Raw genomic sequence first — 23098 nt, forward strand, 5'->3', positions numbered from 1 at the left:
ATTTAGAGCATTTTAAGACTTGCTACTTTGAAACACCAGTTGACACTTGTCAGAAACAATGTTTTGCTGTCAATTCTAACTCTGCTAAGCATTAGCTACTGAAGGTCTATGGACATTAAATTTGACTTTATTGATTTTATTTGATTTGACTTCTTCTCTCAAGACATTGCAAGCTCCCTCTAGAGGATTCTGGACTTACAGCAGTGACATTATTCTACTTTCTCTTTCCTTTCCTCCTATACGATTGTTTACTCTTGGGCTGTGGAATTCTCATGGGAACAACTCAGCTTGACCTTGACTGTTAGATAAAGTTGGAATGAGTGGCACAAGAAAAAAGGGAGTAAGAACTAGACAAACAACTTTAACCTCAGCATTACAGACACGTAGATCATCTCTACCTACTCTGCCGGTAGCAGGGGAGGAAGAAATTGTATCTACTCTGCCGTTGGCAGGGGAAGAAGAAGAAACTGAGCAGTTACAGTTGGAAGATATGGCCTCAGGAGCAACTGCTTCAATCCTAGAGAAAATTTATGAAAAATTGGAATCCTTGGATAAAAGAGTAGAATCTCTGGACAAGAAAGCGGATGAACAAACAGCTAAAATTGATCAAAATACAGCTTGTCTAAACAGAATAACTGGACAGGTGGCACAGAACGTACAAGCAATTGGGCAGTTAACTGAGGCCTCTGAAGAGAATCGTAAATTGGCTGAGGCTACCAGCCAAAAAGTTGAAAAATTAGAACAAGAGGTAAAACCATTATGTAAACAAGTTGGAGAACATCAGATGTATTTGTCTATGATAGAACTGCGGAACCGGGAAAATAATTTAAGATTAAGGTCAATACCAGAAGCTGAAGAAGAAAACCTAGCTGAGTTCCTGACCAAAGAATTTTCCAAGTTCTGGTCTATACAGGAAGAAAAGGATTTTAAAATTGTATCGGCTTTCAGACTTGGAAGATTTGCAAAGAAAGATAAGCCCAGAGATTGCTTGATAACTTTGAGATCGAGGGAGGAAAGGGACAAGATTTTGGGATTACACTACGAAAAGTCACTGGACATTTTGGATAAAAGAGCAGAAATTTACAAAGATATCCCGAAACAACTGCTGGACCTTAGATCCGCCTATCTTGAATTGGTGAGACTGTTAAGGAGTAATTCAATCATTTTCAGGTGGGAATTCCCTCAGGGATTATCCTTCACCTTCAGAGGGAAGAAAGTCAAGATTAAAACACTTGAAGATAGAGATAAATTTTTGATTGCTTACGGAGAGGACCTTCAGAAAGGAATCGAAACACCCTTGGGGCCTGGAGCATCTGCTGTACTTACTCCCTTGGAACCTGAAGATCCAGAGAAAAAGATACCACCCCTTGAGAAATAACAGATTTGCTCAGGATGTCTCTGCAACTGTTGAGCTGGAATATTAATGGGTGAAACTCTCCGGAAAAAAGGAGGAAATTATTTCATATATTGAAAAAAGAACAATTGGACATTATCTGTCTGCAAGAAACACATGTGACAAGGCTCCATAGAAAAGTGCTAATAAATAAAAGATTAGGCCAAGAATTTATATCTTCGGACCGAGTGAAGAAAAGAGGAGTGGTGATCTATGCAAAGGAGAGCCTATCACCTAAATTTTTATTTAAAGATGAGCAAGGAAGAATTTTGGCAATAGAGATACATTATCAAGGAGAGAAGTTTTTGATACTAGGAATTTATGCACCAAATGAAGGGAAATCGGAATTTTATAAGAAGTTGCATGAGAATGTCCTGGACTATCTGGACTATGACAACATCATTATGATGGGAGATATGAATGGCGTGGTATCAACCAACATGGATAAGTCACAAAATCAAAATCTTACAAAAGATGGAAGACTACCAAAGACCTTTTTTGAACTAACTGACAACATGGACTTGATTGACATTTGGAGGACAAAGAACCCCCTGGGAAGAGAAGGAACATTCTTTTCTGAAGCCCAACTGACATGGACGAGAATCGACCAAATATGGATATCTAGAGGTCTGGCACCTAAGACTGGAAAGGTGGAAATCTGCCCAAAGACCTGCTCCGACCATAATGCTGTAAAGATGAGCATAACACTACTACCAGCCGGCTCCTTTAGATGGAAGATGAATGACAATTTGTTTAGAGAGCAGATTACCAAGAAGGCCCAAAAAGTTTTGAAGGACTATTTTGAGATAAATTTGAACACTACGGTGGAAAAAAGAATCATCTGGGATGCAAGTAAGGCCGTGATGAGGGGGTTCCTGATACAACAGAATGCTGTAAAGAAAAGGACACAAAATGAGAAAAAAGATAAGATTTTGGAGAAAATCAAAGAACTTGAGAAGAAGCTAAGATCTAATCCGAAGTCACAGCCGATTCTTAGAGAAATTAAACTCCATCAAGCACAGTATTCTAAATTGATAAACCAGGAAATAGAGTGGAAACTCAAATTAATGAAACAAAGATCATTTGATTCGGCGAATAAATGTGGGAAACTGCTAGCATGGCAGTTGAAAAAGAGACAGAAACTAAACACAGTTACAAATTTAGAGATTGAAGGAAGAAACATTCAGAACCCTGTGGACATTAGAAAGTGTTTCCAGAGATACTTCAAAAAATTATATACTCAAGGGCCGCAAGATGAGGACGAGATAAAACAATTTTTGAAAAAGAATGGATTACCAAAATTGTCACAAGAAAATAGAGTAATCTTGAACTCTAAAATAACACGACAAGAGATTGAACAAGCTATTCAGAATATGCAATTGGGCAAATCTCCAGGGCCAGATGGACTAACCTCCAAGTATTATAAGACATTGAAAGATTATTTGATACAACCAATGCTGGAGGTTAGCAACGAAATTTTGGAGCGGAAAAAGGCGCCGGAATTGTGGAAAGAAGCTTTTATCACATTGATACCCAAATCGGAAACTGAAAAGACTCAACTTAAGAACTACCGCCCCATCTCCCTCCTAAACGTGGATTACAAAATATTTGCAGACATATTAGCAAGTAGATTTAAAAAAGTCTTGAATCAGGTAATTCACAAAGACCAGGCAGGCTTTCTCCCAGGAAGACATTTGTTTGCTAACACAAGGAACATAATTGACATTTTGGAACTTTTGCAAACAAATATCAACACAAAAGCAGTTTTAATTTTTATAGATGCGGAGAAAGCCTTTGATAATATTTCTTGGAAATTTATTAAGGGAAATTTGGAAGGGATGGGGGTGGGACGGAGTTTTGGGAACGGGATTGACGCAATTTATTCAGAACAAAAGGCTAAACTGATAGTTAACAATGTGATTACTGAAGAGTTCAAAATTGAAAAAGGAACACGACAAGGCTGCCCGATTTCCCCACTGTTATTTATCTCTGTTCTGGAGGTGCTCTTGAACATGATTAGAGGGGACCGGCTGGTGGAAGGTATTCAGGTCAGAGCGAAACAATATAAACTTAAAGCGTTTGCAGATGATCTAGTTTTGACCCTTCAGGAGCCAGAATCTAGCACGAAAAAAGTATTACAATTAATTCAAGAGTTTGGTCGGGTAGCGGGATTTAAGTTAAATAAGCAGAAAACTAAGGTATTGGGGAAAAACTTGACAGTTACAGAGTCAGAACGGTTTCAGAAAGAGACAGAGTTGAACGTGGTTAAAAAAGTAAAATACCTAGGGGTAAATATAACAGCAAAAAATCTGAGTCTATTTAAAGATAATTATGAGAAATGCTGGGCAGAAATTAAGAGAGACTTAGAAAGTTGGACAAGATTGAAACTTTCCTTGTTAGGCCGAATTGCTGCTGTAAAGATGAATGTATTGCCGAAAATGCTTTTCTTATTTCAAACATTACAGATTGTAGACAAAACAGAGTGTTTCCGGAAGTGGCAGAGAGATATTTCTAAATTTGTCTGGCAGGGCAAAAAGCCCAAAATTAAGTTTAAGATATTAACTAACGCGAAAGAAAGAGGGGGCTTTGCCCTGCCAGACTTAAGGCTGTACTATGAATCAGCAGCTTTTTGCTGGTTGAAAGATTGGCTGCTTCTCGAAGACACTGATGTACTAGATCTGGAAGGTTTTGACAATGCGTTTGGTTGGCATGCATATTTATGGTATGACAAGGTTAAGATCAATAAGAATTTCAAGAACCATATTGTCAGAAAAGCAGTGTTTAATGTCTGGACAAAATACAAAGACTTATTGGAAAACAAAACTCCAAGGTGGCTTTCACCATTGGAAGCTAAGGCCCGGAAAAGACTCAATATGGAGGCCAAATGGCCGAAGTATTGGGAAATATTAGAAAAAGATGGAGATAATTGGAAATTGCAGAGTCAGGAGAAAATGAAAGACAAAGTGCGAGATTGGTTACATTATGCTCAGATTAAAGAAGTTTTTAAACTTGATAAAAAGTTAGGATTCCAGGTGGAAAAATCGAAGTTAGAAACGGAACTGTTAGAGCCTAAGACTAAGGTACTCTCAAGAATGTATAACTTGCTGTTAAAATGGAACACACAAGATGAAATGGTTAAATCGGCTATGATAAAGTGGGCACAGGACATTGGGTATAATATTATGTTTGAGGACTGGGAAAAGTTATGGACCATTGGGCTGAATTTCACTGCATGTAATGCTTTGAAAGAAAATGTAATGAAAATGATATATAGATGGTACATGACCCCAGTCAAACTTGCAAAAATATACCACTTGTCTGATAATAAGTGTTGGAAATGCAGGGAAAGTGAAGGAATGTTCTTTCACCTCTGGTGGACTTGCCCTAGGGTTAAGGCCTTCTGGGAAATGATATACAATGAGCTGAAAAAGGTATTTAAGTATACCTTCCCTAAGAAACCAGAGGCCTTCCTTTTGGGCATCGTTGACCAGAGGGTGCTAAGGAATGACCGAACATTTTTTATGTATGCAACAATAGCAGCAAGGATACTCATTGCGAAGCATTGGAAAACCCAAGATCTACCCACACTGGAAGAATGGCAGATGCAACTGATAGAATATATGGAACTGGCTGAGATGACTGGCAGAATTCGAGACCTGAGAGAGGAGACGGTGGAAGAAGATTGGAAGAAATTTAAGGACTATTTGCAAAAATATTGTAAACTGTATGAATGTTAAGGAGGATGCTTGATCACAAACAACTTGGCACCATTGAATTAGATAAACTGAACTATGAAGATAAGCTAAATTTAGGAAAAAATCAACTTTTAGATAATGATTAGGCTAAACTAAAAAGTTTTAAAAAGTCAAATGACTATATCTAAAATTTAAGATATAACATTGGAAAATTAGATAAGGTGGGGACAAGGTGATAAATTGCTGAATTAATTTTTATATTTTGGAACGTAGGAGAGGGAGATGTGAGGAAGTCCAAAAAGGATAAGAAAATATGTTATGAAATGTGATGTTTTTTGTATGTTTTGTTTATTATAATTCAAAAAAAAAACCTATTAATAAATATTATATATATATATATAAAAAAAAAGGAACTGAAGCAGGCAGCCTCAGTCCATCGTAATTGCTTGGCCCAGTGCAAAGCATCACCACACCCGTCCCTGGGAGATTTGTGTAGCTGGGACTCTGATTTTTTGGACAATAAAAACTCTGATAGATAAAGCACGTTCCTTCTCCAAACTGAAATCAGAGGTTTCACCCAGTGTTAGAAACTGAGATATGAAAACTAGGAGCTAAATGGCACCTTAAACCTAGGTTATGGGCACAACAATGGAATGTCTAGGCACACATTTCTATAACAAGAATACAAAGCTGAAAATGAATGAACTGCAGCTAAAATATTATGTTCATTTTTCACATGGTCTAGTCTTTCCCCTGCCCACCCCCCTAATATTCATAAGAGGGTCTCTTCTCCAGTCTTCAGAGAGTAGCTGGAAGTGGAGAGGCAGAAAAAGGTCCTCCTTTCCTTCCCCTCTGCAGTTTTAATCTGAAATCTTAGGCGCAGTACTGAACCCAGAGCTTGGAAACTGCTTGTGCTAATGAAATTCCGTCACAAAATGCGCCTAGAACAATGGGAGTTTCAAACACTGGTTTCACCTCATTCAGTCAAGTGGGCAGGTATGCATGCATTTAAGGGGAGCCCAGGAGGCAATGACTTTTTGCACAGGATAATTATCACCCTCAAAAAGAACCAGTTTCCCATCATCTCGGAAAAACCATTTGCCCCCATCGACCCCTTTTGCAGGTGCACTGTTTCCCATCCCCCAGCAGAGGGAGCCACCGATAGCCCGCCTCACCTGCGCTATGAGGATGCCTACGACGATGCCCAGCTGGTGAAGCGTCCCCAGAGCCCCCCGAAGGGACGTGGGCGACACCTCCCCCACGTACATGGGCACAAAGCCTGTGGTGAGGCCAGAATACACCCCAATGATGAAGCGACCGAGGACCAACATCTCAAAGGAGCTGGCTATCTTCGAGAAACCCATTAGCGCTGCAGCCAGGAAGGCAAGGCTGTTGGACATCAGCATAGAATTCCGCCTGCAGGAGGAAAAAAGTTGGGCTAAGTGGGGGCATCCGTAGAAGTAGAGTGTCCAGCTCAAGAAAAGTGACAGTACTGTTCTATTCCACCTTGGCCCAGGGTGGATAAAAATCATTTTTTAAAAAAATCAGATTTTTTTTATTTAAATTGAATTTTTAAAATAAAACGCTTTTGGAGGAAAAATCTTTCTAAAGATAGTTTTCTGTTTAAGTTACATTATAGTCCAAAGGCTATTCATCAGGAAATAAGGATTTGTCATGTGTGCTAAAACTCTTAGTTTAATTGTTTAACCACATCAGTTAACAAACATGGATACATATGCCATAATGTTATTGTTTTAGTTAAATAAATTGTTTAAATTTTTATTAAGGAAATAATTATTTAATCTCCTTCCAATGAAGTACAGCAGAAAAGTTGTCCAAATATAAACAGTTAATTTATTAAACCTCACAATAATTTCATAATTATCTGTCTATGCATTTCTAATAGTATAACCAAATCAGTAATTTTTTATGTAACTGTAAAAACCACTCTGAAAATTTATTATTCCAAAACCAAAACCTTCATCTGGTTGTCAATATTAAGGTTATACCAGCAAGAATGAGTCTTTCTGTCCAAAAAAAAATAAAAATGATTCAAATCAAGTCTTACGGACTAGTGATTTAAATCAAATCCAACCTGCCGTGGCCAGACCCCACCTGGAGCCCTGTGTCCAGTTCTGGGCAGCACAATTTAAGAAGGATATTGACAAACTAGGACATGTGCAGAAGAAGGTGACCAAGATGATCAGGGTTCTGGAAACCAAGCCTTATGAGGAATGGTTGAAGGAGGTCTGGATTGGTGTTTGCTCCAGAAAAAGGATGAGGGGGTGTTGAAACAGCACCAACGGAACAACCCAGGAACATAAGGAGCTGTCTAATACTGAGCCATACCATTGGCCCCTCAAGCTGAGTATCTCCTGCACAGACTGGCTTCTCCAGAATTCTGGGCAAGACTCTCCCCCAGACCTACCTGGAAAAATGCCCTTGGGAGTTGAACCTGGGAACTTCTGCACAGAAAGCAGGTGCTCTAGCACCGAACTAGGGCCCTTAACTGCGGAAAGCCAAAAAAGCTCAGCGCTCACCGTCCAAAGCGGTTGACGAACAGCCCCACCGAGAACGATCCAATCATCCCGCCCACCGAGAAGATGGACACCGAGAGGGACCAGAGCGTGGTGAGGGTGCCGCGGCTGATGTACTCCCCATAGCGGTTGTACCACGTGTAGTTGTAGAATTCCTCAATCACCTGCAGAGGAAGAGAGCAAGGAGAGACCCCATGAATTGCACCATCCCTCAAGGCAGCCACTTTTACCAGATTGGTAGCTGCCCTTCAGAAAAGGTTGAAACGCAAAACACCAAGCCACCTGGTAAAAACAAAACCTCTTCCCAATATTAGGGTACAGTGGTACCTCGGGTTAAGAACTTAATTCGTTCTGGAGGTCCGTTCTTAACCTGAAACTGTTTTTAACCTGAGGTACCACTTTAGCTAATGGGGCCTCCCACTGCCGCCGCACGATTTCTGTTCTCATCCTGAAGCAAAGTTCTTAACCCGAGGTACTATTTCTGAGTTAGTGGAGTCTGTAACCTGAAGCGTCTGTAACCTGAGGTACCACTGTAAATCCATTGTGGGTTTTAGTGGGCAAAGAAATGTTATGGGGCTAGGAACTGAACCGAATTTTATGGTTTATATGCTTACCACATTTTGTATCCTTTAAGAAGAGCCACAAGGCTGGATCAGGCCAAAGGGGGCCCCATCCAGTCCAGCACCCTGTTCCCTGCAGTGATGCCTCAAAGGGAAGCCTGCAAGCAGGGCGTGAAGCCGATGACCCCTTTCCCACCATTTCTTATTAAGAATATAGACAGAGTCTGCTGGATCAGGCCAGTGGCCATCTAGTCCAGCATCCTGTTCTCGCAGTGGCCAACAGATGCCCACTATGGGAAACCCGCAAGCAGGATCCGAGCACAAGAGCCCTCTCCCCTCCAGTGTTTTCCAGCAATTAGTATTCGGAAGCACCGCTGCCTCGGATTGTGCAGCCAGATAATAGCCTCCATAATGGCTATTAATGGCTAGGAGCCCCCGATAGCCCTCTCCTCTACAAATTTTTCCAATCCATCCCTGTTGGTGGCCATCACTGCCTTTTGTGGAAGGTAAATTCCATAGTTTAACTATGCACTGTCTGAAGAAGGACTTCCTTCCATCTGTCCTGATGATTAAATTATGATTTGTTGGACTTACTAGTCGCTTTTTAAAAAATGAGATATAAACTCAAAGTGAATTGCAATATAATAACATACCCTAGCATTCAGTAATTCAGAGGCGATCAAACCTGGAGGCTTCATGATCTGCAGCCAGAGCCCATTTTACCTGCCAGTCTTGCAAGACCTGCTGCTCAGGACGCCTAATATTAGGGCAGGGTGCTGTTTAGAAGTTTTTGTTGGGGTCAAGATTTAATTTTGTAGATGCTTGATTTTTTGGCTCTTATTGGTATCAAAACTGCAATGGTTAGTCAGTCTCTGATTTTAGATGTTTTTAAAGTTTTTTTACTGGATGGGTTTATGAACAATTGCTGTGATCAGCTCTTTTTCTCCCCAAAGACTAGCTTAAATAGCATGGGGGAGCTTTAGTCCCAACACACCTGGTGGGCAAAATATCATTTTGGGGCTTTAAGGTGGTGATTACTCTCTCCACCAGGTGGCAGCGAGGAGATTGGCAGGGCACCCAGCCAACCAGGTGACCCTCACCTGGAAGGAAACAAGAGTCTTGCACAGGTGCTTTTCTGTCACCAGTTCATAAAAAAAAAAAAAATCCTATGCCATACAGTGTAACTTCCTGGAGGTTTGGTTCTTTGCTGAGTCACCATGAGATGCTGAGTCATCACAGGCATGCAGGAATAGACTGGGGCAAGGGGAAGGCGGGGAGAATTCAGCAATGGGGAAAGAGATCCCCCTTCTGTCCCTCAGAACTGCATTTAAATTCTTATTTCTTCACAAAATAGGGCAAATGCTGTTGTTGGAGGCCAACCTCTCCATCCTGGAGGAAATGTACTCTTTGCCATTTGCATTTCCAACAGGTGCTATTGTTTGTTTACAGTATTAGAAATATATATATTATTATTTAAACAGGATTCCAAGAATAACTCACGAGCCAGGACCCGGCAGCTCACATTGCATGTTCGGAATAAGCAATGGATTCCTTCTTTCCTCTCTCACCCGGGGAGACGGCAAACCCCAACTGTTTTTGGACAATTCTGCTGCATTTAATGGTGTTTTCTTTTAAGCTCATTTCTCCCCCATGGGAACCAAATTGGAGAGGGGGGGGGGGTTAAAGAAACCAAAGCTCTGTGCGAAGAGGAGGGAAAAGTCAGCAGCAGGCCTTTGGAAGTGGCAAGCGAACCACTGCTTCGCTCGTCCCCACTCAGGACCGTGCGCTAAATCAGCTCAAAACTACAGTGTTAAAACCAACCTGAAACCTTAACAAGTAGCAAACTCGCCTCACGTTTTCTTGAATCAGTGATGGGAGGCCTGCAGCCCTCCAGGTCCTCCTAGGCTACAGCACCCCTCATCCGTAGCCGCCGACCATGTTGGCTGGGGCTGATGGGAGTTGGAGTCCATTCCCATCTGGACAGCCACAGGTGAGCCCACACCATCACCACAGAGTAATACTGTGGGGGTGGAGAGCCTGTGGTCCTCCAGGTGGGGTTGGACTCCAACTCCTATTAGCCCCATGCCAGTGTAGTCAAAGTCAGGGATGGCATGCGCTGGAGTCCAGTAACATCTGCACCCCCCGCCCCCATCCTGTTTGATGTGTCTTTAAAAGAAAACTTCGTCAAATGTGAGGCACCTAAAAGGCAAACACACGTCTTATTCCAGATGCTTTTATGAGTCCGTTCCCTCAGATGCAATGCCCCCCCTTATTCATCGGATAAAGCTTACGGCGTAATCCGTTTTAGTCTTGTGGCACCAAAAAGATGCTTGACTGGTTCTCCTGCAACAGCCTTAGCACAGCTGCTTTTCTGGGAACCATTAAATAAGGCTCTGGGCGGGTCTACGAAGAGCTCGATGAAGAGATAAGACAGAATTGAGAGACTCTCCTCCTCAATCGTAATAAGGGCTGTTCAATCAAGTTCAGCATTGTCTGCACCAATTGTCCAGGGTTTTAGACAGGGTCCTTTCCTACCTGGTGATGCAGATAGGAATTGAACCTGGGACGGCCTGAATGCAAAGCAGATGCTCTACCATTAAGTCACAAAAGCCCTGACGATAATAATATGATAATAATCTATTATTTGTACCTCGCCCATCTGGCTGGGTTTCCTCAGCCACTCTGGGCGGCTCCCAACAGAATATGAAAAACAAGATAAAACGTCAAACATTAAAAACTTCCCTAAAGAGACTTCTTCTAAAAGTCAGATAGTTGTTTATTTCCCTGACATCTGACGGGAGGGCATCTGACATCTGATCTGATGCAGAAGGATTCTATAGCACAGCATTTTACAATGAACAGAGTTTAGTTTAAATTTAAATGGTATATAAGCAGCTCAAATAAACAATTTGTTTACTTGACAAAATTCAAGTAAACAAAAGAATCCAGCAAAACAAAACAACCTCTTATAGAATCAGAGTTGGAAAGGACCACAAGGATCATCTAGTCCAACTTCCTGCAATGCAGAAAGCTTTGTGGTTGACAACCATATAAAACATTAAATGTGCCAGTATTAAAAATACTCAAAAGCACTGGTTACTAAAAAGAAATAAATACAACATTCTACATTATCTGGACAGGCTTTCCTGAACACAGAAGTCTTTTAAGGAGGTACTGAAAAAGAGTACAGCGAAGGCACCAGCTTGATGTCAATCGGCAGGGAGTTCCAAAGTGTGGGTGCTGCACCCCAGAAGATCGATTTCTTACAAGGATGGAACTGGGTATTATACAGCACCTTTAACAGTGCCAGTTCCATGGATTGGAGCAGTCAAGTGGGCAGGTAAACTGGCCCCAAGCTGTTAACTCAGAAAGCTGTTCCTCAGTTGTTGCAGTGAAAGAAGTGATTACTTAATTAGCGACGGGGCAATCTCTCTTCAATGCAGTTTGGTTTAATATCTTAAGTAGCAAGTGAACAGATTAAAGCACATCTAAAAGAGGCAGCAGGGAGGGTATTAAAGGAATCTCAGAATAAGCAAGGGAATATCATTTATGCCAGTGGTTTGCAACTATCATTGGCTGGCAATTCAAATAAACATGTGTCTAACCTCAGCAGCTCTGGCTATGTGCTTAGTACAACAATTATGACTTGGGGTGGGGAGCTTTTGGCCTTGGATTCTATTATTCTGGAATAATCAGGGTGAGGAAGGTCAGTTTTCTTAGTTTGCCGAAGGAGCAGCCCCCTCCGTCACATCAAACTGTGGTGCATCTAAATCCTGCAACCTGCATCCCGTGAGGAACAGCCCAGGAAACCCAGAGACAGAGCACAAAGGAAAAAACTCCTTCTTGTTGCTGGTCCCTCAAGAACCTGGAAATCAGATGTATACTGTCTCTGGCCAAGGAAGTTCTCTTTAGCTACCCAGGCTGCTAGCCATGCCACACTACTACTCTTGTGGCTGTGGGTCCATACACTCAAAGGCTGCAAGTTCTATCCCAGCTGCGGACCACCTGCTTTGCTTGTCAAGCTCCCCGGTTCAGTCCAAGTGGGGCTGGGGATGCCCCCCCAACCGGAAACCCTGGAAAACTGCTGCCAGTCAGTGCAGACAATACCAAGCTAGATGGACCAGTAGTGTCTGACTCAGTATATGAAGCCGCTTCTTTATGTTCCTATTATTGGAATATATGCATCGTGTATATGCAACAGCATGCATCGTTTTCTAAATCTCTACTGTGCCTCTGGCTAATCAAACTGACAGCCCTTTCTCGCAAGGAGGGCTCCAACTCCCCAGTCGTTTTCCTTGCCTTCTCCAAAGCTTTCCCAGCTCCACGTTATCTTGAGATGGAGCTGATCCAGACCACGGTCTGAAAATCATCCTGGGCATGCTTAAATCCCACTCTGGAATCCGTCCCAGGGGCATTGGGTGAGTATTAGCCGAGAAGGGTTGAGAATGACGCAGCCGCACCCCCCCCCCCCCCCGCCGCCCGAGTCCTTTTAAACAAAACACTCAGCACAAGAGGGACTGTTAATTCTCCTGGGAACCAGCTTAACAAATCCCATTAGAGTTGGCAGTAAGCTGGCTAACCGGATATGCTATTTTTGGGGGGTGGGCAAGGGGGGAGCAGAGGGAGGGAGCCTGAATTTCCCACCTTGCACAGCATTTTCTGGATTTCAAAAGACAATTTTCCTTTATAACCAGTCCTTTGGCCTCTATCTGTGGCCTTTATCTGTGGTGGGATATTTTTAATGTATTTTTTCTATTGGTTTTAATGTATCTGTGGAGTGTTTTGCTTTTGCCTTGTGCAAGGAAAAGCAACTAACTGATAATAATTTTCGCAGTTTTGCAAAGCAGGGGCTTATGAGCACCCCTTTAAAAATTATTATTATTAATTAAAAGAGGTGCTCATACACCCCGCTTTGCAATAGGAAACTCTATGAAACTAATTCATAGCCCGTTCATGCACAAGCTGGGAAAAAACAACTTTTTAAATGCTTGGTTGCTTGGACCCAGCCCTGACTCGCCACAGGCAACCGTGCAAGCAGGTATGGACAAGCCTTGGATATATACAGCATGTGCTGGACCCACACAGAAGGGCAGGAAGACACCGGCACTGTGCGGATAATGTATCCACAAGGAACCTCTGCACAACCAGTCAAATCAGGCTACACGCAGCCCACACATTTACAAGGGCTATTAAGTCCAGATATAACCTCCATAGACAGAGAAATTATACCTGTGGTTGCTGGGGTGCAACACCAGGGAAAGGCTGCTGAGGGCTTTTCCCAGAGGCCACTATGGAAAGCAAGGATGCTGAACTAAACAGACCTTCAGCCTGGTCCAGAAAAATAAGAAGCTGCTTTATACTGAATCAGGCCGTTTGTCCTCGTAGCTCAGTACTGTCGGCACTGACCACCAGCGGCAATCCAGGGTTTCAGAGAGGGAACAATCCCAGGCCTACCTGAAGATTTTGTTGGGGACTGAATCTAAGACCACATGCATGCAGGGCAGAAGCTATACCACTGGGCTACAGCCCTTCCCCTTCTTACACCCTTGGGGAAATTGTTTAGGCCTGGAGCACTACGTATCTGTATACTATGAACCCCTGAAAGAGCAGCTGCATTCTCCTAAGGGGGTCGACTGAACATGCCTCAGATGTCCTCCCCACCCTGCTAGCACATCTTTCCCTACCATGAACAAGTTGCCTCCTACAAGACCAGCACAGAGGCCACGTGGGTTTGCCCATCAGATGGTTTGCCCATCAGAGAAACTGCAAGCCATTCATTCATTCCTCCCTTTCAGCTCTCACCTTCTGTGGGGCATTGATGACTCCAGTGTTGTAGCCAAACTGCAGAGATCCTAGGACTGCTCCTCCAACAGCCAGCATCAACCGAGCCGTCATCTGCTTGGGGCGGGGGGAGGAGAGAGAAGAGAGAAAACAAGGCAGATTTTTAATCAGCGGGCAAAGTGACAACTTCCAACACTTGCTCCCTGGGTACCTTCAGACAGCCCCTTGAACAAGGGTTCCCTTAAACCGCACCTGTGAAGTCAAGCGTTTGAATCATTCTGCAAGCTGTGGGCAGGCGAGTCTGCTTCACTGTTAAATGGCCCTTAATCTCAGAAAGTTCTTCCTAAGGTTTTGTCGCAATCTCCTTCCTTGTCATTTGAATCCATTGGTTTGAGTCCTCCCCTCTGGAGCAGCAGGAAATAAGCTAGCTCCATCTTCCATGGGACAGACCTTCACATATTTGTTGAAGGTGGCTATCATATTGTCTCTCATTTTTCCCTGGGCTTGTGTGTTCCATAAGATGGAAAGCAAAGATACGATTTTAAATTAATAATAATAATGATGATGAAGAAGAAAAACGGTCCTCTCAGGATATCAGCTCTCAAATGGGATAGGAAGAAAACAGGCCGCTATTGTTATTCCTCCCTAACGAAAGAGGGCAAAACCGGGCATGGAATCTCTCCAGCAGCTCTTTGGCAAAGCCCCTTCCCCACCTCCTTTCTGGCTAAGCCGAAAGCGACAATTAGGGGCTTGTTTCAAGCTGGAGGTTAACAGGGGCCACCAAGTTTGGACACCAGCCTGATTGTGGGGGTGGGGGTGGAGAAGGGGTTCTCCCTCAGCCGCAACGGGAAAGCAAAACAGGGGCCCTGATTTTCGCAGGCTGAACTAAGCAGCTTTGGATGCCCAAAGCCCCTTTTCTGTTCCCACCCACGTCACAGTGGCTCTTTGTTTTGGGAGAGTGGGATCCGGGATCCGGCCTTGGCTAATCCCAGATGGTCTCTCTCTCAATTTGGGGTGGAAGGAATTTGAGGAGCCATGTGAACCTGCTTTTAGGACAATCTGGCTATACCCTTAAGCTTTACTGCCATGAGGTAATGTTCTCTCTCACTCTCTCTCTCTTTCGCACACACAGACACGAATGCCACATTCACTCCATACACTCAAAGCATGGCAATACCACTTTAAATAGCCATGGTTCTCCCCCCCCCAAAAAAATCCGGGAAGCTATAGTTTGTTAAGGGTGCTGAGAGAGTCATTAGGAGGACCCCACCCCTATTCCCCTCAAAGTGGGTTAATAATCCATCCTTCTTCACAGTGAACTCACAACTTTCAGCACCCGATTTTGGTCCAAATTTGTTACCACCCTGTTACCACATGATGAAAGCTGCTGTGTGCTTCTGACGAATACATACATTAAGGTTTAATTCATACCTTTTCTTCTTCATTTTCCTGGAATGTATCTCAATACTGCCTGCACTGACTGGCAGTAGCTCCCCAGGGTCTCAAGACAGGAACCTGCCCCAGCTCTAACTAGAGATGTCATTGGAGATTGAACCTGCATGAAAAGCAGCTGCTCTGTTTGCTGAGCTACAGCCCTTCCCAAGATTCCAGATTTTCAAATTTTGCAGGTTTACCTTAAAGGCTCACCACAGCATCCCCAGATATGTTCGTTACTGCTTTTTGAAAATTTATTTTGCAAAGACAAAAGAGTGCTCACCTGCATGCTAACTGCAAAGTTCTACGAACCAGGGATGGGCAAAAGGGTCTTTGACTACAACTCCCATCAGCTCCTGTCCTAGCACGGCCAATGCTTAGGGACAAAGACAGACGTGGTCCAGCAACAACTGAGCATCACAAGGTACTCTGTGCTACATCACGTGTTTTATGCCCTTGGAAGTGATAAAAATGCCACAGCAGAAACTGGCCTGGCGCACCTGGAACCAAGAAGCTGCAGTCTGCTGGGCTAGCATCCAGCTCCTGTTAGTGTGGGTTGCATAGCTGTCAACCTTCTCTTTTTTTTGCGGGAAATTCCCTTATTCCAGCGCCATTTCCCGCTGCTATCTCGGATTGTTAGATATCCTGTAGACTGTCCCCGGGACAGGTGAGGCTGCTGATCCCTTATTTTCAAATCTGAAAGTTGACAGCTATGATGGGTTGGGTGGCCACATCTCTGGGGCTTCAGGGCTGCCCCTCGTGAACAAAGTGCACCTAGCAAAACAAGGGGAGACCCAGCACAGCAAACTCCCAGTCTTTTCTGCCACAGCTGCCCTTGTTACATTCGCTGTTTTATTCTGGGTTTATCTGATGTTTTGACGTGCTGCAAACCGCTTTTGAGAGTCTTTCTTCAAAACATAAAGCGGCGTAGAAACGAATAAGAATAATGAATAATATTGGAAAAGTTATAAAGAAAAGCTTTGAAAAAAAGAAAGAAAAGAATGGTTGAGAACCTTGAGGAGGAGTCACTAATAAGATTCCAAGGAATCCCAGAACAGTCTGGAAAACCTCTGGCTGCTGCGGGGGGAAACTGAGCATCCGTAACAGTCCGTGATGCTCTGGGCAAGATCATAGGATTCTAGAGTTGGAAGGGACCCTAATGGTCATCCAGTCCAGCCCTCTGCAGTGCAGGAATCACAGCGAAAGAATCCAAGACCGCAGCAGAACACATGTTTGTGCCATCTTCCAATGCCCTCGTTTCCCATTTCTCCTCCCTCCACATATTTTTCTCAAATCAGCTTTGGAGGCTCGGGAGTGGGGAACCATAATAAATTTAGGGGGGCGTGTTGGGGGGAGAGAGAATGTTCCATTGCGCAAGGGCAAATCCGAAATGAGAAACTTAAGAACTGCTTTGGACACAAGCCCATGTCCGCAAATTAACCCAAACCCGAAGGCTCAGCAAAACCCCAAGGGGCGAGCCCCACAGTGAAGGAGGTTGTCAGAAGGAGCGGGGGACTTAGCTGATGTTCCCATTTCCTGGACCAGCCTTCCATCAAAGCAGGTAGGAAAAGCCTCCTGCTAACTGGCCTCCTCTAATCTCAAAGGCGCCCACACAGCTGTCAGGCCCTGGCAGAAGTTCATAGAAAATCCAGCACAAGAGAACCACAGACATTGTCCAACATGCTTCCATTCAAACTTGAAAGGGAAAAAAGGGAAAGGGCAGGAATTTATTATTATTATTATTATTTTAAAAACCCTAAACACAACCAAGCTGCACACCATTCATGAGGTGTCTGCCAAAATAAGATAACTTGGCATAGCGTAGTAACTAAAGGAGAGAGAGGTATATAGAAGCATGTTGCTGTGCTTCCGTTTCCCCTTTCTTCCACGGAGCTCAAGGCGGTATACAGTACAGTGGTACCTCACGTTAAGTACTTAATTTGTTCTGGAGGTCAGTTCTTAACCTGAAACTGTTCTTAACCTAAGCACCACTTTAGCTAATGGGGCCTCCTGCTGCCGCTGCGCTGCCGAAGCACGATCTGAGGTATATAACCTGAGGTAATATTTCTGAGTTAGCAGAGTCTGTAACCTGAAGCATATGTAACCTGAAGCGTATGTAACCCAAGGTACCAGTGTACATGATTTTCCCCTCCACCCTCAATTTTATATCTAACAACAACCTTGTGAGGTAGGTTAAGTGGAACATGGGTGACTGGCCCAAGGTCACCTAGGGAGCTCCATGGCCGAGTGGAGATTCGAACCCTGGTCTCCCAGGTCCTGGTCTGACACTCATAACAACTATACCACACGGGCTCGAGAAATCAAGACGGGGCCCCTGGTTCGAATCTAGCCTCTGCCAGGAGCCCACACTTCAGTCCCTCCCGACTTCACTATGAGGGCTCATAATTCTGACTTTTAAAGACAGGCGTGGGGAACCCTTCAGATGATGCTGAACCACAACTCCCATCCTGCCAGGTGACTGGCCATGCTTGCTAGGGCTGATGGGAACTGTAGTCAGGCAACACAAGGAGGGCCTGCAGTTGCCCCATGCCTGGTTTAAGAGAAAGGCACACGAAGCACTTCAAAAGCCACAATGCCTGACTGCCCTTTCCCCAGCAGTATTTGGTTGCTCTGCAGAAACAGTATGTGGAGACAATGAGGACTTGCTCCTTGAGGTTCAAGAGAGTTTTGAAAAGTTGTTGCCCCCTTTTTTTTAAAAAAAACCCCACAGTAGCCTCACTTCTGCAGAGACCAATCCTTTGGTTCCCTGCTCAACCCATCCTCTTGCACTTAGCATAGTGTTGGGATCCCAAGGGTTATCTAGTCTGACCCCCCTGGTTCACAGCGATGACAGCGACTCCTAACCCAATGCTCTTTCTTTCCAGAGTCTACTTTTATGAAACAAAAAAATTCATTCTGGTTAAACAGAACACTTTTAACTGCAAAAGAGGCATGCGTCATACAAACAAACAAACCCAACCCGTGTTAGCACAACAAGTTATTACAGCTCAGCAGCCAAGGCTGAAATCTGACTTACACTTACTTGGGAGTAAACTCCTTCTGCATCAAAGGGGTTGGGATTGGGAAGCCTGTGCTTCCCCCCCCCACACACACCAATCCAGTAGAAATAAACATCTCATCCGACACAACCCTATGCCTGCTTAATCAGAAACAATTCCCCCTGTGTTGAGTGGGGGTTAAGGTAAAGTTAAAGGGACCCCTAATCATTAGGTCCAGTCGTGCCGACTCTGGGGTTGTGGCGCTCATCTCGCTTTACTGGCCGAGGGAGCCAGCGTACAGCTTCCGAGGTCATGTGGCCAGCATGATTAAGCTGCTTCTGGTGAACCAGAGCAGCACACGGAAACACTGTTTACCTTCCCGCCGGAACGGTACCTATTTATCTACTTGCACTTTGACATGCTTTCGAACTGCTAGGTTGGCAGGAGCAGGGACCGAGCAACGGGAGCTCACCCCATAGCAGGGATTCGAACCGCCGACCTTCTGATCGGCAAGTCCTAGGCTCTGTGGTTTAACCCACAGCGCAGGTGAAGTGTGTGCCTAGGACTGCAGCCTTGATTTTAGACAGAGGAAAACCTACAGCTGACGCAGTGGGGAAGCAAAATAGAGACACCAGAACAAGGAATACAGTTATGTTGGAAACAGGTGGGGCGAAGGAACTCTTCACTATTCCCCTCCTAATAATAAAAAACTCAATTTATCCAAAGTAAAATTTGTTGGAGGGCGGGAATCACCAGCTAGCTGTCCTTGTTTTGGGGGGTGGTTCTCAGGCTGCTCCAAAGCTGAAGTGGTTTGGGTGTGGGGTTGATGGGGAACCACAGAATTGTAGTGTTATAAGGGAGCCAACCAAAGGGACGCAGGTGGCGCTGTGGGTTAAAGCCTCAGCGCCTAGGACTTGCCGATCGAAAGGTCGGCGGTTCGAATCCCTGCGGCGGGGTGCGCTCCCGCTGCTCGGTCCCAGCACCTGCCAACCTAGCAGTTCGAAAGCACCTCCGGGTGCAAGTAGATAAATAGGGACCGCTTACCAGCGGGAAGGTAAACGGCGTTTCCGTGTGCGGCTCTGGCTCGCCAGAGCAGCGATGTCACGCTGGCCACGTGACCCGGAAGTGTCTCCGGACAGCGCTGGCCCCTGGCCTCTTAAGTGAGATGGGCGCACAACCCCAGAGTCTGTCAAGACTGGCCCGTACGGGCAGGGGTACCTTTACCTTTACCTTTAAGGGAACCAACATGTCCTTTAGTCTAACCCCCTGCAATGCAGGAATCACAGCAGAAAAACCAGAACCAGAAAAAAGTAAAATGGAATATTTTGGAGTTCTCCTCTCACCAGATGAGAATCCCAAGCAGGAAATCACCATTTCGAGGCTCCGTGAGGATATCTGCGGAAATTGTGCCCAGCCTGCCTAGCCACAATAAAACAGAAGAATCAGAGCAGTTTGAAACCCAATTTGGGGGTGGGGTGGGGGAGAAGGGACCCCAAATAAATCATCAACCAATCTGGTTCTGATGCCATTTTAAGGCCAAACTGCTTGTCAAAGTTAAACACGAGTGGAGGGGCGGATCAGGATATTGCAGCTGCCTCCTATTTGCATTGGAAAGTTTCCTTCTCAGTGCAAACAGCAACTGCGTAAATTGTGATGTCTGCCGGGAACTGGAGACGGAGCAAAAAAGGGAGGTTCCCCCTTTCCATACCTGCTCCAGCCTTGATCCCGGTTCTCTCTCCAAACCCACGACTGGTATTTGTCATCAAAAGCAAAAAACAACAATGCATGCCTACTGCCACTTGCATTAATCTAGTAGGAGAGCCTCGTCCCCCCCCCCCCCCGCCTGCACACAAACTCATCACTGACCGTTCGGACACTTTTTGATTCCTGCCTGAACAAACTCCAGGAAGTCCACAGGGAGGTCAATTTATTTGATGACACAACCTGTGTGCATTTGCGTTGCAACATACAGAGAGGGACAGGCAGGGACGTTGCTCTAACTACAATACTTTAAAGTTAAGTCAGAGACATGAGCATCAAGGCTCATAGAATGGTAGAGTTTGAAGGGACCTTGAGCGTCATCTAGTCCAACCCCTTGTAATGCGAGAATCTCAACTACAGCATCTATGACTGATGAGAGGGTCTTAAATTATTGTTGGTGACTTTTTTGTGATGATTTTATTGTTTGGACGGTTGGTTGTTTTTTTTTGTAAAACACGTGGGAGGTCGGTTTGTTTTTTATACAATCAAGCGGTGCATAGATTTTATGAAACGAAATTAATTTTGCGAACTAAATAAACAAACCGCTCCCCTCAATTGCTCGCCTGGAATGCAAGATCCATCTTTCAACGAACTTTCAACGAACTTACGTTAGCCGCGTTCTTTGATTGCAATGGGTCTACTCAGAGCAGCGTCTGGTGAGATTCAGCCCCTGAAATTGGGGCAGGATTCTGTCTGTCTCTGGATCTGCTTGTTTTGTATTTTGCTATTGTTGTGGTTGTTACAGTATTTTAGATGCGCTTTTATTTTTTTATTTTAAATTACATTCTGTTCTTTTGTTGGATACCCTGGGATCTATTTGAATGAAGGGTGGTTCAGAAAAGTGAAATAGATAGATAGATAGATAGATAGATAGATAGACAGATGATAGATAGATAGATAGATAGATAGATAGACAGACAGACAGACAGGTAGGTAGGTAGGTAGGTAGGTAGCAGGGTCTGTCCTGCCAGTGAGCTTCAGATGAGGGTGCCTGTTGGGTCTCTGCCCTGCTTCCCTGCTCTGGTGTTGTTTCCTTCCAATAAGCCTTTGCTAGAGGAGCAGAAGAGGAGCGAGAAAGGTGTTGCAACTGGGCAGCAACAGACTTTGTCCCCACCCCCAAGTTCCACAGCAGATCAATCAACCACTCACTCCAGATACAGAAGCATCCTAGAAATAAACCCGGGGAGGCTGCCCATGGCAGCTGTGAATGAGTCCCTGTTCTCAGCAACTGGGTCTGAAGAGGAGCCACACACCTGAATTTTCAGAAGTGAGCCATCTGAGGATGTGCAATTTAAACATGCATGCTAGGCCGAAGAAAAATATTGCTGCGTGCTTGCTTTTCTTAGCTTAAAAAAGAATCTGGCTGATAGGTCCTATTTCAAGATTTTGCACAGATGTGCATGTGGGGAACTGGTTCACAGATCAAAAACAAAGTGAAACCTCACAACCCAACCTTTGTGCATTCCTTCCCACCCCCCATCCCCTGCTCCCTGACTGATGAGCACCCTAGGTCATGTTTCATCATCCACCCTTCAGACACCACCATCGCCCGACTCACTTCCTATGACTAAGTATTCTCAACGGACAAAACTAAAGTGCCCCAGCTGGTTTATAAACATGATCACTTGTGTGACATTTTCTATTTGCAAAGGAGCTCAGGTGCTTTAAGAAACACCCACCAAGGTGTGCTACAAATTCCTACCATCACTATTTAAAGACACTTGGGACAGTCAAAGTTTGGATTGTGAAAGCAGAGAACTAATTGGCTACTTGCTAATGACAGCAAGATGGAATGTCACACATACATGGGTAAAGCCACAATGGAAATTTGGAATGACGACGTCTAGGTTTCTGACCATGTCAGAAAAGCCAATGCAAATAATGATACTACTACTACTACTACTAATAATAATAATAATAATAATTTTATTATTTGTACCCTGCCCATCTGACTGGGTTGCCCCAGCCACTCTGGGAAGCTTTCAGCATATATAAAAACACATATATAAAAACACAATAAAACATTACATTAAAAAGCTTCCCTATGCAAAAAGTTCGCTTACTGAGAGGTACCTTTTATCCAGCCTGATTTCACTTTATTTAGTATATAATGAGGGAGAAAACCCCCAAAATACCCCAGCAAGATATTGAAATTTACTTTGCTTAACAGCAAAAAAATGGATCCACATTAGAGATCAGTGACCTGGGATCTTGGGAACTCTATGCTGCACACAATGAAACATGTGGCACAGAAACAGAACAATCAGACATAAGAATGTAAGTGGAGCCTTGCTGGATCAGGCCCACTAAATGAAGAAGCGGTTGGTAGATCAGAATTTAAACCAGGTTCACTGTAGAAAGTATGAATGGGGATACAGTGGTACCTCGGGTTAAGTACTTAATTCATTCCGGAGGTCCGTTCTTAACCTGAAACTGTTCTTAACCTGAAGCACCACTTTAGCTAATGGGGCCTCCTGCTGCCGCTGCACAATTTCTGTTCTCATCCTGAAGCAAAGTTCTTAACCCGAGGTTCTATTTCTGGGTTAGCAGAGTCTGTAACCTGAAGCGTATGTAACCTGAAGCCTATGTAACCTGAGGTACCACTGTACTTGAGCTACGAGATAGGGATGCAGAACATGTGGTCACCCAGATGTGTCTGGACAACTCGCAACAACCTTGACTGCTGGCCATGCTATAGCTGGAGCTGTTGGGAGACCCACAGCATCTGGAGGGGGGGGCATCAGTTGCCGGCCTCCCAAATACTGCATCCTGGCTCCGAGCCAAAAGGTGGGCGTAGATGATCTCACCAACCCTGAGTGATTCAGAGGGGGATCCGAACAAACGACAAGGTGAACAATCCCCTGCAACTTATCCGGAGGAAACAGCACGGCGGCCAACATTGTGGCGGGCTTACAGCTTTGAGATTAGTTTGCAGAGC

At 44.4% G+C, this 23098-nt stretch overlaps 1 protein-coding gene across 2 annotated transcripts in view; it reads right to left on the minus strand.

The window, feature by feature from the left end:
• Positions 1–23098, minus strand: part of SLC2A1 (solute carrier family 2 member 1) — a 46135-nt gene that overhangs the window by 10235 nt on the left and 12802 nt on the right. For both annotated transcript variants that reach the window (XM_079987054.1, XM_079987053.1), the window contains exons 2-4: positions 13988–14080; positions 7629–7789; positions 6264–6504 (exon numbers count right to left, since the gene is read on the minus strand). In XM_079987054.1, the coding sequence (XP_079843180.1) occupies positions 6264–6504; positions 7629–7789; positions 13988–14080 (495 nt within the window). The remainder of the gene's footprint in view (positions 1–6263; positions 6505–7628; positions 7790–13987; positions 14081–23098) is intronic.

Source organism: Podarcis cretensis, assembly GCF_951804945.1.
Source record: "Podarcis cretensis genome assembly, chromosome: 8".
NCBI classification, from domain to species: domain Eukaryota; kingdom Metazoa; phylum Chordata; class Lepidosauria; order Squamata; family Lacertidae; genus Podarcis; species Podarcis cretensis.